General features: G+C 33.8%; 1 protein-coding gene across 6 annotated transcripts in view; it reads right to left on the bottom strand.

Annotated features, from left to right (window-relative positions):
* LOC123686716 (nucleolysin TIA-1) overlaps positions 1 to 16,904 on the bottom strand; it is a 446,243-nt gene that overhangs the window by 39,137 nt on the left and 390,202 nt on the right. For all 6 annotated transcript variants that reach the window (XM_045626957.1, XM_045626958.1, XM_045626959.1 and 3 more), the window contains 2 exons: positions 11,509 to 11,596; positions 7,990 to 8,065 (listed from right to left, as the gene is read on the bottom strand). In XM_045626957.1, coding sequence (XP_045482913.1) covers positions 7,990 to 8,065; positions 11,509 to 11,596 — 164 coding nt within the window. The remainder of the gene's footprint in view (positions 1 to 7,989; positions 8,066 to 11,508; positions 11,597 to 16,904) is intronic.

Genomic DNA, 16,904 nt, shown 5'->3' with positions numbered 1-16,904 from the left:
GAGTATGAGTTGTTGTGCTTCTTGTTGTAATTGCAATTTTGTTTTCCTGTAATTGGGTTGTAAACCTGTTGGAGAATAAAGCCTTATGATTTTGTTAATTTTTTTTTAAATCAGAAGAAGAGTCATTACCCCCATCAATCTAATACGTGAATGATGATAACAATGATTGATGTTTGATAAATCTGTTACTCAATCGTGAATTTTGAAGCCATATGTTTCTATTGCTCCGCAATTTTTTTCGAGTAACATAACTGCATATTTTTATGATTCAGTATATCTGTTATGAATCACTTTGGGGAGTCTATTGCAACTGACTTTTATTTTGTTCCTTTGGATCGACAATTCGCACCAGACAGCATGGATTTTTCAAGGGTAAATCAGTTCTCAACAATCTTACGCTATACAGTGGTTATCGAGGTACGATGTTTAGTTGGATTCATCTAAATCTTTCGACTGAGTTCATCATATGACACTATAGCATGTTCTCACAGATTATAGCGTAGGATACATCACGTCGAGTTGGGTCATACTTGTTATTTTTACTTTTTATGTTTTTTTATGGAAAACAATCAGTTTGAATCTATGGAAGATGATTCTCTTGTACAGGGTGGTTCACCGGGATGGCCTATTAGACATTTATGGAAAGATCATCATAATTTTGAGCTGAAAATTTACATATTGGTGTTTGAGCAATGATCTTTCTCCCTAAAATATTTTCAGATCTCTACAACTTCCTGTTATACCAGAAACAGACTACTTCTTCCTTATGTCATATAGCACATCCAATATATTATTGCATCATTAGATAGCAATATAGCATACCTTGAGAAAAATTAAACGGTTTGTGAGTTATTGGGATTCTTATAAAAAAATAGGTGGTGGCGAAGACTCACATTTTTTTGAATTTTTCAGCAGAAAAAGCTTTGTAGAGAACTGAAAATATTTTAGGGAGAAAGATCATTGTCTCGAACACCAATATGTAAATTTTCAGCTCAAAATTATGATGATTTTTCCATAAACGTCTAATAGGCCATCCCGGTGAATTACTCAAAAACTTCACATTCACTTAGACTTGTCCTATACCCTTTGTGTCAAAGAGGATGAAATGAATCATTTCATTCAAGCTGAAAATTGGTGCAGCAAAATTGTCTGCGCAGAAAATTAAATAACGCCACTTCGTTCAGTTTTTTGCTCTTTTCAAAACTGAGAACGGATTTTCAAAATTTCAATATTCAATCCGGACCTGAGTTTTTATTGTTATCATCATTAGTTTGAATAAGAAAGATGTGTGCCAAATATAGAGAAAATATACTGAGTGGTTCGCTTGTAATGACCTCGGAAAGAAATGAGCAAAATTCATGAATCACCCTGTATCTCGGTAACTAAGACAGTTATACTCAATAAAAAGGGTATATCTAGAACCACCTCGGTGTCCTCTATTCACTGTTCAAGTTTTTTCGTTTACCAATGAAACATCCTGTATAAACTATGAACAATTATGGAGAAAACGTTTTATAACTTCGAATATCTCGAACAGAAACCAAGATATAGCGAAATATTTGAAAGTCATTTTTTAGAAAGGCACTGCAACTCGAGAACAAATCGAGATATCCATGATCTTGCTTTCTGATATACATATTATTATAACGAAAAAAAAAAAAAAAGATTGAGAGTCCTTGAATTTTTTTTTTCCAAGTCTAATAGTTCTCTAGATGCTTTCAATGAGCATCGAATTTCGGACATCCCGTACTACAGAATCGGAATGGCATAAGGGTAATACTTCATACAATTGACCATATTCACCGTCGCCATATTGTTGTGCGACAATACCAAGTACCCAGTGTTCCCAACGGAGAAATATTGAATTTACTAGAAAAATTCCACAATATAAAGCTTATAAGTGTGGTTTATGTGTAGATCCCGGAGTACCTTTTCTGGCTTCGACGCCAGATAGGATTGTTTGGGACAATATTTCGCAAAAATTTCACCTTTTGGAAATAAAAACATTAGTGGAAGGTGGTTTTATAAACAAATTAACTGTGGCCGAGTTTATAAATGAAGGCTTCGCTCCATTTTTGGAAATAGTCAGTTGAAGTATAATCTCTATGGCTGATAGTATTTTTGATATTAGCGGTATTTTTCTAGTAAACTCAATATTTCTCGGTTGGGAACACTGGGTAGTTGGTATTGTCGCACAACAATATGGCGACGATGAATATGGTCAATTAAGACAATGATGAAACAAGGTAATGAACATTAATATTTAAATGTTGGCGACAATTCGTCACTGTGAAGAAACCTGGGTTCAAGCCCGCCGAGAAACCATCTTTTTTCTAATAATTAAGTTTGCAGTGTTTCCTTTGACAAGGTAATATTTTGTGGTATAAATTTCCACGATAATTCGTTGACCGCTTTCGACATAAGGCGTATCCTTCCCTAAATTTCAATACCTGAGAAAGTTGTCGTGCTAATTTACAGTTAAATAAAGCCGTCACGTCATCTAATATTCATTCAGCCTCAAGACGGGGTGTTAACCCACATCGATCACTACTTTTCGTGTCTCAGAACCCCCAGCAAACATTTTCTTCGACGATGTGAAATACATATCGTGATCATTTTGGATCAGAGATCTGCTATTTATTCCGTCCCTAAAATGGTTGAATTTCGGCCGGTCTAGATTTGGGGGTGAAACGAATTGCCAAAATGATTTCCCAGCTGGAATATCTGTTTTATTATTTGACGCTTCTTTTTTGTGCAACAACACCCGCTGCTTCTCATTTCCTGTGACATATTGACGCGGAATTCACCCGATTTATTTATTTTTTTCCATGAACAATAAAAATGTATATCCCAGGATGGGACCATTTCGATTTATTATAATCAATGTTCACGCCTAGGGGGCAGATGTTTAAAATTGTGAAATATCTCAAAAATGCACGGAATGTGTTTTTGAACTTGGAGATCAATGAAGTGAAACTATTTTGAACCAATTTTAATGTGATCAGACTGATATTTTTAATAAAAAATTTGTATTTTACGCATTCCAAAACGTGGACTGTGAAAATTTCATAAACCAAAAACTTGGAAAAAAAAAATGGATTTTAGACTACAATAATGAATTTCTGGCCAAATCTTATCGAAAAACTTACAATGAGTATCGTTAGATAATAGAAATCTATAAGTGATATTGGAAACATCAATGACTTAAAAGATAACATAAAAAATATACTTACTGACAAAGAAACTTCAACATCCAGAAGGAGCAGTTTAAATTTTTATTTTTTTTTTGGTAAAACATTGATAGTATAACAAGGAGAAAAAAATTGAATTTGGAGAAAAAAATCGTAAAGGTTCTTTTCAAGTAAAAAATTTTTGTTACTCCAAAATTGCAGTAGTTTTTTGCAAGGTTTTTTTTTTAAATTCCACAACAAACCAGCAGTTCGAGGAGATCCGGAGTCGATGTTGAGTTGTTAAAATGCCTAGAGCACGTGTACGCGTCATTTATTGCTAGCTGAGTGAATTTAAAAGAGGTCGAATTATTGGTCTACAGATCTTTCGCTAATAGAGCATATTTGGGACATCATGGGTAAAAGGCTTGGAGAATTTCCCCAGCCCTCACGGACATTGGCACCTCTTAGACATGAAGTACAGGTAGCTTGGGATAGTATCTCTCAAGAAGAAATAGACCATCTTATCGCATCAATGCCGAGAGGTGTTGGAGAGTGTATAGATAATCGCGGTGGAAAAACACATTATTAACAAATTTATTAAAGAAAATTGTAAACCCGTCTTGTCTTCTCCAAATTTCAATCAGTTACTCCTTGCTATACCATCTTTGTTTCACAAAAAAAAGAAAAAAAAAATGAAATTTAAACAGCTCCTTCTGGGTGTTTCTTTGTCAGTTAATATAATTATCTTAAATGGAAACTGATATGTTTATGCAATAGTATCTGGAATTCCGTCGGATATTATGAATATCTCAAACACAGACGAATTCATTTTCCTGAAAAGAAATCGGGCATTCCATCAGATGCAGTAATAACAGATGAAGCATGTGGGAAACCCATTCAACATCGAATTATAGGAACCGGCAAACATGCTGGTCTATAATTTGAAATCTCTAGATGTTTTTGTTGTGAGAACTTCAAATACCCTTATTCGTTCCCATTTCAAATACACAATCGAAAAACGTGACGAATCTAACAGCATATCCATAATATTTTAACGGTAGTTGAAGCAAAAGGAATCTCTATTTTTAAGACACCAAAAAACCATCGAAAGAATTCCTGTTATGGCTGTTAATTGAGGAAATTCGTGATATCTGATTATTATTGTTTTTTCCAGACGCAACAAAGGAAAGTTCCCTGAATATAATGGCTGGATCGAGTCTATTATGAAGGACAATAGTAGTTATAACTCTGCAATTCTTCTTGAACAAGGTCTCCATGACATTCGAAACTTTTCCAAGTATGAACTGCTAAACTGATAGTCGATACGTTTTTTCTGGAACTTTTCTGTTTATCATTTTCAGTGACACAATTCGAAGTTGTCAGGGGACAACTCACAGTAATTTTTGCGGTTTGGTAGGGTTGAAATACTGATGAAGAACAGCAAATTATACAGGCTCACTTTTAACACTACTAGGTCTTTTTTGTGTCTATTTTGAATCCTATTTTTAAATTTATTTCTTGTTAAACTTTTGTACATATGTCTGGCACGATTACACTATGTTTTTTTACGCTCGTTGCATGGCTAATTATAGAGCTGCAAAAAAGACTGATTTTTTTGCATAAAAAATACAAAAAAAAGCCACGAATTGAACGAGGAATTCAAAAATGATTGTTAGTTCGAAATATCTTAGTGGCGAACCATTTTATCTCAAAGAAATTGAGATCATTACCCGTACGCGCGCCAATGATGAACATAAAATTCTTAATTGCATGTCAGAAAATGCGTAATAACTACTTACCTCTTGAAACCAACCAAATTTCATTGGCATATCTCGACCGGTTTCAGAACAATAAACAAATAGTACGTTTTTAAGTAAAACTTCAGAAACCCAGAATCTCAAAAAACGCAACATTTGCGGACAAAAGTTATATATGTCATTATTTTTTATGCAGAATCACCCCTCGAAGTTTGTTGCACTTATTCACTAATACCCTGTATAATCCAAATTTCAATCTTTCTTTAGATGACACACACAAAAGTTTGAAATGTAAGCATATTCCGTTCAATCAAAAGGTGATATTTAGCAAATTCATGAAGGGACTTAAATGCTCGGTTGGAAGGGTCACAAAAGCCTTTGCTCAGTATTAACGTTCTAGTCTACACCTAGGACATCGGACTGGTGCTTCCGATACAAAGGATCGTCTCAATAGAATTCTCAATTCTCTTATTCTTTTAAGAATAATAGAAACGTGATTTTAACTAAACACGATAATTATAGAGGAAACAAGAAACCATGGTGTGAAAGACTTCATTGACTCTATTTTAAAGTGGGAGTTATTCTCAAGATTAGTTTTCTAATAGTCTCGTTTTTTATGCAAGTTAAAAAAACACAAACTTATAATCGATATTGTGTCGATGTTTCTATAATTCCCTTTGTAAAACCGAATACATCAACAGCTACATCCTATTTTCCTTGGGAATATTGACTGGACGTTAGGAAAGTAAACGTATCAAAGTGTATTCGTATTTAAAATAGTCCAAAAAGATGTTCAGGCATGAAAACACCCATAGACATCTAGATGGAATTTAAAAGAATTTGCTCAATGGCTCAAATGAAGACGATGTCTCTTCTTGTGAAAGGATCTTCAGATGCTTCTCTTACCTATTCGTTTTTATTATTCTTTGAGATGGTTATTGCAGCTCATTTTTTTCGAATGATGCTCATCGGATGAAAATCGTTCTTGTGGAAAACACAAAATGGAAGTATTCGTCACTCTCAATGGAAAGCTTGAAAATTCTAATGAGGCGAGAATATTAACCTTATCAACGTTTTCAATGTAAGGAATTCCTTTTGATAGTTCAGTTCCAAGTGGAGTTGGACGAGAACACTGAGAGGCTTTTGAGTAGATATCGGGAGGATTATTTTGGAACGATCTTTTTTTTTTTTTTCATTGATTTATAATTTCAACTCCCCTATATATTTTCACGGTTTACATTCTGCAATGAGTGGAATCTATCAATCTTATGAAAGCCACTACAAATTTAACAATTATGTTTATAATTCATACAAAATATCCCATATCCCAAATATTACGAGGAGCTGAATTTATAATCCAATAAAAAAAATCGTTTCATAATAATAAAATCTGAAAGAATTCAATATAGTGAGTTTATCGTTTCACTCGATAATCGAACAAATTATATAGAACGTAACAAAATTCTACTCCACACCAAATATTTTGTTTCATTCCACAGGGTAGCGAGTGAGTTATTTTTTATTCATTTACAGCTATTAATTGGCTTTTAACGTTTACACTAATGGTATTACGCTTGAAAGTTTTCACGAATTTTTCATTTCAGTTGAACCACGTTATTTTACCAACACATTTTCACTTATCAAAAAGAAATTATCACTGATAATTACAAAAAACTATGAATAAATCAATGGAGACTTCATATTCCTACATTCCTTCGAATTGAAACCGAATGAAAATAAGATAAATTGGTCGTCATCTTGTATCACAAGAGAACCCAAAATCGTGGTCCCAAATTTATTTTTTTCGTAGTTATTAATATTCAGTTCAGTTTATACCCAATACATGGCATATTGCTGAAATTGTCATCAAATGAACTACTTAATGATGCAATACTATACTGAGTGTACCCTTTGAAAAGAGAAAGTAGTATCTTCTGCTTCCGGTATAACCGGAAGTTGTGGAGTCTGAGAATATTTTAGCGAGAAGATCAATAGTCTCAAACCCCAATATTCAAATTTTCATCACAAAATAATTATTAGTTTTGCATAAACGTCTAATAGGACATCGCGGTAAATAACCCTGATTATGTTTGTCCAGTTTATGATGAAACACCCTGTATGAATTGAACAAAATGAATGGGATTGATAAAAGCACAATAGTAAAGCTGAAGACAAACAAAACTGAATTAAATTATAACAATTTGTTGAGCTGCTCAGCAAAAAAACAAGAGCTTTTAATTTTGAGCAGACGAGGTTTTTAATGTAATAAAAACGATTGAAAGTGTAATAGGCATTAGTATTGTAATTAAAATTTACAACAATTTCGCTCCAAGGCTATATATGCTTTTTGAAAACGTTCAAAAGTTTCGCAAGGAATTATTCTTGAAATAAATTATGCTTTTTACTCACTTCCACCAAAAATTCCAAATTTTATCCGTCAAGAACAGAGAACCGAATAAAAATAATTTTTTATAGTCACAATCATTAATACTGGCAATGACTGACGCAAAAGAAAAATTGTTTTACATGCGAATTCTACCACAGAGCTAAATGAACTGAATAGGATGATAGTTGTGATACCTATGATTCATCAAATATGCGCTAATTTGCATTCATCTGGACTTAAGCAAGAGATAAGGTTCAACATGTGTCTTGATCTAGAAGATTTTTATTCGCCTTCAACTATTTTGATTTATGTACCGGCGACCTGTCGATCAGAACTCTTGTTTTGCAAATCGAAGCACTAATCATGCTACAGCGATCGTTAGTTTGAGTCATTCAGATTAGACCGAAAGTTTGCTAAATACACGTTTGAGTATTTTCCACCCGGTCCTTTGCTTTTCAAAAATCCTCATTTCCGAAAAATACAAGATCTGAAACGATTGCCGTCAGTTCTTCGAACGTTCGATTTGATCGACAGTTCTGATCGTCAATGGAAAGTAAATGGATATTTTTCTTCAGGTATTCAAATTTTAAAGTATTTATCAACTACCGAAAATTGTAGTGTAGGAAAATTTTCATGGTTTTGTGGATTTTTCCTACAAAATTTAGTATGAACTTACCGATTTTTTGATGAAAGAGACAAATCCATATCCCTTAGATTTCAAAGTCTGTGGGTCTCTTACTACTCGACAGTCCCTGCAAAGAAAACAAACGATAAATTTAGTTCCAAGTTTATTGAGCAATTGTTATAGATGGTGATAATCAGATTCGAAAAGTAGGTAATTATTTCACGAGAAGACATCTTATTCTAGAAGTTACTTCTATGTCGAATTGAAAAAAAAAGATGAGTCAGGGTTTGAAACCGTCTTCGTTTCCATCGTCCAATCAAATACACATCCTATTCCCTAAGCCTATTAGAGTTTTCTCTAAAACTTTGAGAGACATTCACTAAAAGTTATACACAAAATTGGTGTTGACATTCCTAACATTTAATTAAAAACGCCTATTCTGAAGATATATTGGTAAAGCCTCGACAATCGACTTTTGAAAACTTTTTCGGAATTAACAATAAGTAACTTCGGTTTTTGCTGAAAGATATTTTTGTTTTATATACGAGTTTGATATCGAATGAAAACTAGCAAAACACGTGGAAATGTCTTCAAAAATTAATTATTGCAAATGATGAACCGAGGAACAGTCTACCAAAGGTCTAGTAGTAAATAGTTGATCAGATTCTGGAATGAACTCAGTTCATTATCCAAATTTTCATTACATTAAATACATACAAAACAGAATAAGCAAGTTATTGTTCTATATTTATACATAAATCCTAAGATGTTTCTTATTAAATTATTCGGAATGAAGTGGAAAAAAGGGAAAGAAGAGAAGAATCGTTGTATTCTGGGAATGCTGGAATGTTGATATTGACATAAGTTGAATTTCCCGAAAAAAAGAAAACGTTCCTTTTCATTAGGACGAAGAATTAAGAATTCTGCAAACGGTTTCTGCATTTCCTCGTTCCTCAAAATGAATTTCGACATGAAATATTCAAAATTACTCAGGAGACTTATAAATGTTTCATCACAGGAGATAATGCTTTGAATGCCTGCTGTTTTCAAATAATTCTTAGGAATTAAGTATCTAGAAGTATAATAGGCTAGACCCGGTTATCTGATAATCTTAGGCATTCTTACAAGCCGAAAATCCAAGAATTAATTCCAGGAGATTCCTTTGATATTTACGAGGGGAATATTTCATGAATTCATTGAAAATGCCGTCTGTTAACTGGCAACTTATTGCTTTGTAGGTGTTCATTCTGTCTAAAGAATAAAACAGGCAGTCAAGAGAGTACAAACCCGATTAATGGATGTTTTGAATTTTTTTCTCGTTGCACTCTTGTCATACAGTTCATTCACAGTGGTGCTCCATTCCCTCAGTTTATTTAAAGCTCATTTTGCTATAGAAATAAGTTCGCCGAGAAAGAGCCTGTCTTCTTTTATTCTTTCCAGCCCATAAAATGAGTATAACATATTTTTTTAAATACAGGGTGAGTAAATAGTGCTCGATCGGTCGATAACTGTGATAAATTTTAGGATAGGAGAATATTGAAATTTTGACGGAATCGACAGCAGTCAGCGCATAAGCTGACTTTACAGGATGATCCGGAACTGGTAAAACATGATACCATCTTGTTTTTCTAAATGGGAATGCCCATTTTTCATATCATATTCATAATCTCCATGAAATTCTGACGTAGGCCACTTTTTTTGAAAAATTTCATGGTTTCAATGGTTTAAATTAAAGCTCATATCGTGAAAAATGTTCGAGATAATTGTACGATTTATTTTTCATTACATTCCCGAAAAGTTTTCAAGTCTTCTGCAAATTTACAGATCACTCTACAGATGGCCCGAAAGACACTCCAATCATTTAAAAATGGCCTTTAAAAAATGTGCGTGCATATTCTCATATGACATGCCTTGGATTTTTTTGCCTGTCGGATAGCCTAGAGAGTAGTCTTCATTTTTTGTCTAGTCAATTCTGAGATGGTAAAATTTTGGTTATTGTATGAACAGATTCAATGATTTCAGGTCGAGTATTTTGAAATTCCATGTCTGATTCATTTTTGTTTGTTTCAACACTAAATATTGGATCATGCAATTCAGAAATCAATAGGACGTTTGACAAATATAGAAAGAAAGGATTAGCCTCAGAATTAGAGAAAAGAAATACCAACATAGCACAGTGTTCATTTGGGATATACATATTTTTATAAGAATTTCAAATTTCTGCGAATCTTTCAATGTAAGATATTTTGTTTAGGTGAAAAGACATAATATTAATTAAAAAACTACAAAGCATGCAGTTTATTCAAAAAATGTTCTTTTATAACCAATAGTGTGAACACATCAAAGCTATCACTTCCGGGTTATTTGTTTTTCTCGCCCTTTTTATGATGTTATTTCTCGAATGTTGAACCTACAGTGTGTCTACGGTTGAACGAATTGGGCGATGATCTTTAATAGCTGTCAGAATTTTTGGGTAAAACAAGCCAGCGAATAAGTCCATTTTATGAGTATACCGTTGCACAAGTTTCCTCTGATGCTAAAATTTTATATAATGTAAAGAGTATATAGGTTTCTGTTTTATTTTGTACGCGGCATTAATGACCCTCATAAAATTTTCCCAGTTTATTTATTCTGCCTCTTGAATCCACCTTTATGTACCCGTTCTCTCTGCAGATATAACTCTCCTACCACTACGAAGGGCAATTGTGAGGAGGGTTCAACATTTGCCTGCTGCAAAGGCTTACTACGAAACCAGAGCATTAGAAATTAGAATACGCATCAAAACCGAGAAATTTCGCGAATTATATTAGACTTGATGAACGAAGATCCACTATATATATTTTTTTTACATCTCACATTTTTTGGAAACTATACAAATTCTATTAGACCTTGTGCTAGTAAGAATTTTGAGTTCTACGTAGGCTTTGTTGTAGTTACAGTATTATTAAAATCTTAAGCAATAACGAATCATTCGGCGGTAACAGAAACATTCTGAAAGTGTTCCTTTTCAAGGATCAAGAGTGCAAAAATGTTGAGCAGGCCAATAAATTATCAATTATGAAGCCTAATGGCTCTGTAAAAAATTTCATATTTAATGAAGAATGTTCAAGATCCTGACAGTTTTACCGAATTCACTAAGGTAACAACTCATTTTGTTAGATTTACCTTCGTTTTCGATTCCAAGATAACGACCTCACCTACACTAGAAGTAATTATATTTCTTAGGAACTTCCCCGTCACGATAAAAATTAGAACGGAATATTAAAAATACAAATCTACTACGGCAAATTGAAATTTAAGTCCCCTTAAAACTTTCAGAAAACCTTCTGGTTATGCAACTCGCATCTAAATTAGCAAAGCTATCAATTATTTCCAATTTTGCTTCAGTAATCTGATTCTCCTCTCAATATAGTTGTAGAATCTGTTACAATTTCCAGGCAGACTGGTTATGACTCGAAAATTAGTAACGGCTTATATTTTTCCATTTAACATAACATTCCGTTCTGTCAACTTCAAATTAATACTTATGAACTATAACCACTATGAAAAATAAAAAAAAGGTGAACTTACGATATCTCTCCAAATGCTGCAAATGCTTCTTTGAGCGTTTGTGTCTCTATTTCTGGACTCAAATCTCCCACAAATATATGGTGATGTTCTGAAATGGAAAATAATCAATTATTCAACGCATTATCCAATATATAATTGACAAAACATTTTGTATCTCAATATGAGCGCACCTTCTGTATCGATTTTACGGGAACGTTTACAAAAAAATTTCCTATAACTCCAAATTTGAATGTAATTTCGGAAAATTAAACACATTAGTGATAATATGGCAGGCCAAAAAACTGATATGAAACATTCGCACAATACGATATGGAACATAGTTCTAAGGCAAACCAAGTCATAGGCCTTCAGAATGAAAAAGCATTTTTTTTTATATATTGTTGGCGCACCCTGTAAGAATATTAATTTAATGCAGTTGAATGGACAAACGATTAAAGTATGAAAAAAATGTTGTAGATATGCAGTTCACAATGAAGTAAGCCAGGTTTTAAAGATAACAAACACGTCCACTGGTGCCATATATCCCTATTCATCAACAGATGTACTTCTTTGGGTAATTTATAATGTTTCCATTCTTTCAAGCTGATGGCATGTTGAAAAATCCCGCTGATTATGCCCCGAAGGCCCTTTCTTCATGTTCAATTAACCAAATTTACCCTTTTCCGTTAATTTCATTTGGGATCTGGAATGTGTAAAAAAGTAGAACATAATAACAAAGAGAGTTCCTTACGGTCAGAGAATTTCAATTGAAATCTAATTACAACGTCTCTAAATGACTATAACACAAATGGAAGTCCGTAAAATCGATTCTGTTAGTCTATTAAACTCTTTTGTTGAGACAAACACAAAGAATATTAGATTGGTCAGATGGTCACATGCTTACCGGTGTGAATTTGGCAGACCGTTTCCAGCAGACTGTTTGACGGAAACACCCGAAGGCGGTGACCAGTGGCGTGCGGCAAAAAGACGATTTATTATGGAACTATTCACTAGATCGGATAGAAATTCAGGAAGTGGGTTCCGTATAGTATTCAGAGTATCCGTTGGAGGAAATATTGATTTTCTATAGATCTCGGGATATTTTAGCAACGTTTTTATTCAAAATATCATCAGACTAACTTGAAAAATTCATATCTACGGAAGTACGCGTCGGAGCACAACCATATTTGGAATGTAGATTACTATTAACGATGTGAATAAACTGTGAAAAGCTGAGTGACTTCCCTTGGGATCCAGGGGTAGTTTTTCCAACCCTTATATTTCGAAAATTCGTAACTCTGAAAGTACGCTTCGGAGCATAACCATATTTGGAATGTAAATTACTATTGGCGATGTGAATAAACTGTGAAAAGATGATTGACTTCCCTAGGGATCCAGGGGTAGTTTTTCCAACCCTTATATTTCGAAAATTCGTAACTTCGTAAATACGCGTCGGAGCATAACTATATTTGAAATGTAGATTACTATTAACGATGTGAATAAACTGTGAAAAAATGATTGACTTCCCTAGGGATCCAGGGGTAGTTTTTCCAACCCTTATATTTCGAAAATTCGTAACTTCGTAAATACGCGTCGGAGCATAACTATATTTGGAATGTAGATTACTATTAACGATGTGAATGAACTGTGAAAAGATGATTGACTTCCCTTGGGATCCAGGGGTAGTTTTTCCAACCCTTATATTTCGAAAATTCGTAACTCTGAAAGTACGCTTCGGAGCATAACCATATTTGGAATGTAAATTACTATTGGCGATGTGAATAAACTGTGAAAAGATGATTGACTTCCCTTGGGATCCAGGGGTAGTTTTTCCAACCCTTATATTTCGAAAATTCGTAACTTCGGAAATACGCGTCGGAGCACAACCATATTTGGAATGTAGATTACTATTGGCGATGTAAGCAAACTGTGAAAAGATGATTGACTTCCCTAGGGATCCAGAGGTAGTTTTTCCAACCCTTATATTTCGAAAATTCGTAACTCTGAAAGTACGCTTCGGAGCATAACCATATTTGGAATGTAAATTACTATTGGCGATGTGAATAAACTGTGAAAAGATGATTGACTTCCCTTGGGATCCAGGGGTAGTTTTTCCAACCCTTATATTTCGAAAATTCGTAACTTCGGAAATACGCGTCGGAGCACAACCATATTTGGAATGTAGGTTACTATTGGCGATGTAAATAAACTGTGAAAAGATGATTGACTTTCCTTGGGATCCAGGGGTAGTTTTTCCAACCCTTATATTTCGAAAATTCGTAACTCTGAAAGTACGCGTCGGAGCATAACTATATTTGGAATGTAGATTACTATTAACGATGTGAATAAACTGTGAAAAAATGATTGACTTCCCTAGGGATCCAGGGGTAGTTTTTCCAACCCTTATATTTCGAAAATTCATAACTTCGGTAATACGCGTCGGAGCACAACCATATTTGGAATGTAGGTTACTATTGGCGATGTAAATAAACTGTGAAAAGATGATTGACTTCCCTTGGGATCCAGGGGTAGTTTTTCCAACCCTTATATTTCGAAAATTCGTAACTCTGAAAGTACGCGTCGGAGCATAACTATATTTGGAATGTAAATTACTATTGGCGATGTGAATAAACTGTGGAAAGTTGATTGACTTCCCTTGGGATCCAGGGGTAGTTTTTCCAACCCTTATATTTCGAAAATTCGTAACTTCGTAAATACGCGTCGGAGCATAACTATATTTGGAATGTAGATTACTATTAACGATGTGAATAAACTGTGAAAAAATGATTGACTTCCCTAGGGATCCAGGGGTAGTTTTTCCAACCCTTATATTTCGAAAATTCGTAACTTCGTAAATACGCGTCGGAGCATAACTATATTTGGAATGTAGATTACTATTAACGATGTGAATAAACTGTGAAAAGATGATTGACTTCCCTTGGGATCCAGGGGTAGTTTTTCCAACCCTTATATTTCGAAAATTCGTAACTCTGAAAGTACGCTTCGTAGCATAACCATATTTGGAATGTAAATTACTATTGGCGATGTGAATAAACTGTGAAAAGTTGATTGACTTCCCTTGGGATCCAGGGGTAGTTTTTTCAACCCTTATATTTCGAAAATTCGTAACTTCGGAAATACGCGTCGGAGCACAACCATATTTGGAATGTAGATTACTATTGGCGATGTAAGCAAACTGTGAAAAGATGATTTACTTCCCTAGAGATCCAGGGGTAGTTTTTCCAACCCTTATATTTCGAAAATTCGTAACTCTGAAAGTACGCTTCGGAGCATAACCATATTTGGAATGTAAATTACTATTGGCGATGTGAATAAACTGTGAAAAGATGATTGACTTCCCTTGGGATCCAGGGGTAGTTTTTCCAACCCTTATATTTCGAAAATCCTTATCTCCGAAAGTACGCGTCGGAGCATAACCATATTTGGAATGTAGATTACTATTAACGATGTGAATAAACTGTGAAAAGATGATTGACTTTCCTTGGGATCCAGGGGTAGTTTTTCCAACCCTTATATTTCGAAAATTCGTAACTCTGAAAGTACGCGTCGGAGCATAACTATATTTGGAATGTAGATTACTATTAACGATGTGAATAAACTGTAAAAAAATGATTGACTTCCCTAGGGATCCAGGGGTAGTTTTTCCAACCCTTATATTTCGAAAATTCATAACTTCGGAAATACGCGTCGGAGCACAACCATATTTGGAATGTAGATTACTATTGGCGATGTGAATAAACTGTGAAAAGATGATTGACTTCCCTAGGGATCCAGGGGTAGTTTTTCCAACCCTTATATTTCGAAAATTCGTAACTTCGTAAATACGCGTCGGAGCATAACCATATCTGAAACCATATTACTATTAACGATGTGAATAAACTGTGAAAAGATGATTGACTTCCCTAGGGATCCAGGGGTAGTTTTTTCAACCCTTATATTTCGAAAATTCGTATCTCCGAAAGTACGCGTCGGAGCATAACCATATTTGGAATGTAGATTACTATTAACGGTGTGAATCGATACCGGGGCCAGATTGTTGTTTTCGGAGGGCTGCCACTCCACTTTCAATGCGATCGATTGATTTCGTATCCAAAAATCGATATGTTCCGGTAGATTCAGATTGTTTCAAAAATTTTGGTTTGAATCTTGTTTCAGTATCAGATTTAGGGGAACATTCATTTTTTTCAAGTTTTCTAAGGTAAGTATAGATCGAATAGTTTCTATTGATTTTCAATTATAACTAAAAATGTCATTTCCAGAAAGTATAAGTGGGTTTTTACCTTATTTGAAACTTGATCAAGAAGATACAATTCAGTAACAAAACATTCATTTTACGGAAATAAAACGTTTTTCTAGTTACATAATATGTTATTTTACCCGACAGAGCAATAGCAGCATCGGTTGGCAACTTTGTCGGTTTTTGGAACGTGCTCAACCATGATACCTTATACAAAAAAATTATAATATTTCTTTTGTACCATAGTGTTCAACTACTGAAAATCTACCTGACACGTGGTGACAATAAAATTTGAATGTTATGGTTATCTTTGACAAACAACCCCTAAGAAATTCTTTCTATATAGAAGTTGCCGACCGAAGCAATGCATGATGCTGGGTTATAAATAATGAACGACGACGCTAAAAATCATTTCATACAACAAGACAATCAGTCTTTGTTATTTTGATTAAATCTACAACCATTAACGAAATCAAAATGCATACTTATTCAACATTCCATAAATTGAATCGAAATTTTATAGCAATTTTCTTTACATTGGTACTTTTATTTATATTTTTATAAATAAAAATAAATTGAAAAAAAAAAGAAAAATATTATGAAACAAATATCATATAATAATTGATACCATACAAGTCTGATCGAAAAAATAATTATATAACAACAGGAATTGCAGAATACATTGAGAGAAATACATTCATTAAGTTATGATTTATCATAAAACCGATATGTTAACTTATTCTGAAAATATCAGTATGCAATTGAAATCACTACTTTCAAAGAAATTATTGTAGCCTTCAAGATGATGTATCTGAAGTAGAAATAATATAGAAATTAATAGAAAACCATCAAATCCAAATGAATAATTCTTCAATTTTCTGGTATTTACCAACATAATTGTCTAGACTGCCCTAAATTATATTTGAGGAGTGCAGGTAGAAATTTAGAAAATACATTTATCGGAAAACAAATTATGGGAGAACCTAATGCAAAACATGTCAAATAGAAAGGTCTGAAATGAATTCGAAAATAACGATAATGTTTTGAAGGAAAAGCCCGTATTTTATGACACCTCTCTTTTAAATATCTTTAAAAAATGAGTTGTACGTGATTCTGGACGAATTGCCTATTTGTTGTAAAACAATGAAAAAACCATCGT

Source organism: Harmonia axyridis, chromosome X, assembly GCF_914767665.1.
Source record: "Harmonia axyridis chromosome X, icHarAxyr1.1, whole genome shotgun sequence".
NCBI classification, from domain to species: domain Eukaryota; kingdom Metazoa; phylum Arthropoda; class Insecta; order Coleoptera; family Coccinellidae; genus Harmonia; species Harmonia axyridis.
Note: the sequence above shows the minus strand (reverse complement) of the source record. Positions and strands in the feature narration are given on the sequence as shown.